The sequence below is a fragment of the Habropoda laboriosa genome, unplaced genomic scaffold (assembly GCF_001263275.1).
Source record: "Habropoda laboriosa isolate 0110345459 unplaced genomic scaffold, ASM126327v1 scaffold32, whole genome shotgun sequence".
NCBI lineage: Eukaryota > Metazoa > Arthropoda > Insecta > Hymenoptera > Apidae > Habropoda > Habropoda laboriosa.
In genome coordinates this window covers 590,434-592,612 of record NW_017100135.1, presented here as the reverse complement: position 1 = coordinate 592,612, position 2,179 = coordinate 590,434, and the positions used below count along the sequence as shown (strand labels likewise).

Genomic DNA, 2,179 nt, shown 5'->3' with positions numbered 1-2,179 from the left:
AGTAAAATATAAGTAATATATACAATATTTTAATTGTTTGTTTGGTATAAATTATTTTATTATTCAACTGCTAGTACTGAAATAGCACTAGTTTGTCAATTATGTATATTGAATGAATAGCTGTATTTTATGTACGAATGGACCATTCTTGATGTTATATATACATTATTCATATTGCAGACTGTCATTAATTAGTGATTAAATGTTAACCAAGTAATTCAAAATCTTCATCTGATGTATCACATTGTGGATCTATGTGTTCAAAATCTACAACTAAAAAAAATATTGCTAAAATAAACTGTAACAAATCAGATTTACTGAAATTTAATATCTTGTATTTTTAATATTTTGATGATAAAATTTATCAGTAAATTTTAAGTTGTTATCTTGGACTAAATCATAAATAATTGCAGCTCCTTTACATTAACTGTATTGCTTTTTAAAATAATTGTAAAAAACTTTAATTTATAACAATTCACCATTATTAAGTAGTATTTGTGAATTTTCTTAATTCTCGTCTCAAGAATAATTAGCCGTTTAATAAAAAAAATTTTAATAAAATTCGGTCTTTATCATTATCTGCTAATTCTCTTCTTATTTAATAAAGATTTTGTTCAAATAGAACTTTTAAGAGGCTATTGTCAACGTCTGATAATCGACCTGGCTTGAAGGTCGAAACTAAACACAAAAGTCATAAAAGGCTGTAGGTCATTTAGAATTTCCAGAAAGCCTTATAATTCACTACCTGTATCCGCCATTACTTATGACTCAACCCAATAATTTTAAATTACGTATACTTTATCAATAAATAAGTATAAATCCATTACTACTAGATAATTTGACTCATATAAATAAGAAATTTTATTTGAAGTAAATTATTTGGTAAATCCTACTTTTCTATTAATATTGTATTAATGTAAAGATACTTACAACTTGAAGTTGCTATTGCTTCTGCAGCAACATCTTCCGCTGGAGACCAGTATGCTAATCTCTCTGCACATAATTCAAGCAGAGGTTGCTTTTCAGAAGTTATTAATTCTTCTTGAATAGATTTACATAAAGATTTAAAGTCCTTTTCAGTTGCACAAAAAAAGCACTGAAATGAAAGGTTTACTTGTTTCATAAAAGTATGTTCTGTTATTAATTAGTTAATTTCATAACTAATTTTTAAATAATAAGGTTGTCTACTAACAAGTGCTACAGAAGGATCTATTCCTGTGATAGGAATACGACTAGCAAATTTACAGTGGTAAGTGGCATCCATTTCAATTTCTTCCTCGTCTATTTTTCGGTTAACAGTACCTGACCTTTGTGTTGTATGAGGATCCAAATAAATTACTTCATTTCCTGCAGACAATAAATTTATAATTTCTGCACTTTTTCATTTTTTTGAGTTTAATATCTTATTAGAAAATTTAACAAATTCAAACATACCAACACATCCTATGAAATATAGTGCAAGATTGGGTTTCCCTCCCATTACTCCTAGAGATTGTGGTATTTTGAATGAAGTCTGAAAAATTACAGGTATGAATACATTATCCAGAACTTCATTCATATTTCAGTCCAACTTTAGCCACTCATGCAAGAACATTTATTTCTTTATTACTTTAAGAACGTTAATGTAGACAGGATTAATCTCGCTTAACCCGAGGCGAAGAGGTATTAAAAGTAATAAAGGTTTCCATTGGCTAGGTGCTTTCAATGGTACATCACCATCTGCTTCTGCTGTTGTACCTCCTTCTACTCTACATTGTTTTACTGTAAATATTTAATTAAATAATAAACATTGAAACCTTGAATAAAGAAACAGATGCATTAAAATAAAAAAAAAATCACATACTTACAAATGTCATTAACTATTAATGTATTGTCCAGAGCAACATGTATTGTAATTGAACTCCATTCATCATATACAACTAATTTTCTGAAAATTATAATTTGATAAAACATCAAACCTTACATATAAACACATTTAAAATATGAGAAATATGTACTTTAATACTTGTGCTATTGTATTGGGACCAAACCATTGTCCAACTGCTTTTCCTTCAGATGCTCCTGTTAATGCAATTTGATGAATAGAGAAAGCAGCAGTTCTTTTGTCTTCAAAACGTTTCAGAATTTTCAGGTATGTACTATTTTTAGTTTCTGGTATCCATTGCCAGTCTCTACCTAT

At 28.1% G+C, this 2,179-nt stretch overlaps 1 protein-coding gene across 1 annotated transcript in view; it reads right to left on the bottom strand.

Moving 5' to 3' along the window:
• Positions 1-205: 205 nt before the first annotated feature.
• Positions 206-2,179, bottom strand: part of LOC108578359 (cysteine protease ATG4B) — a 2,721-nt gene continuing 747 nt past the window's right edge. Inside the window, exons 4-10 of the mRNA XM_017941682.1 lie at positions 1,998-2,175; positions 1,848-1,927; positions 1,610-1,761; positions 1,435-1,513; positions 1,193-1,347; positions 931-1,096; positions 206-273 (exon numbers count right to left, since the gene is read on the bottom strand). Of these exons, the coding sequence (XP_017797171.1) occupies positions 206-273; positions 931-1,096; positions 1,193-1,347; positions 1,435-1,513; positions 1,610-1,761; positions 1,848-1,927; positions 1,998-2,175 (878 nt within the window). The remainder of the gene's footprint in view (positions 274-930; positions 1,097-1,192; positions 1,348-1,434; positions 1,514-1,609; positions 1,762-1,847; positions 1,928-1,997; positions 2,176-2,179) is intronic.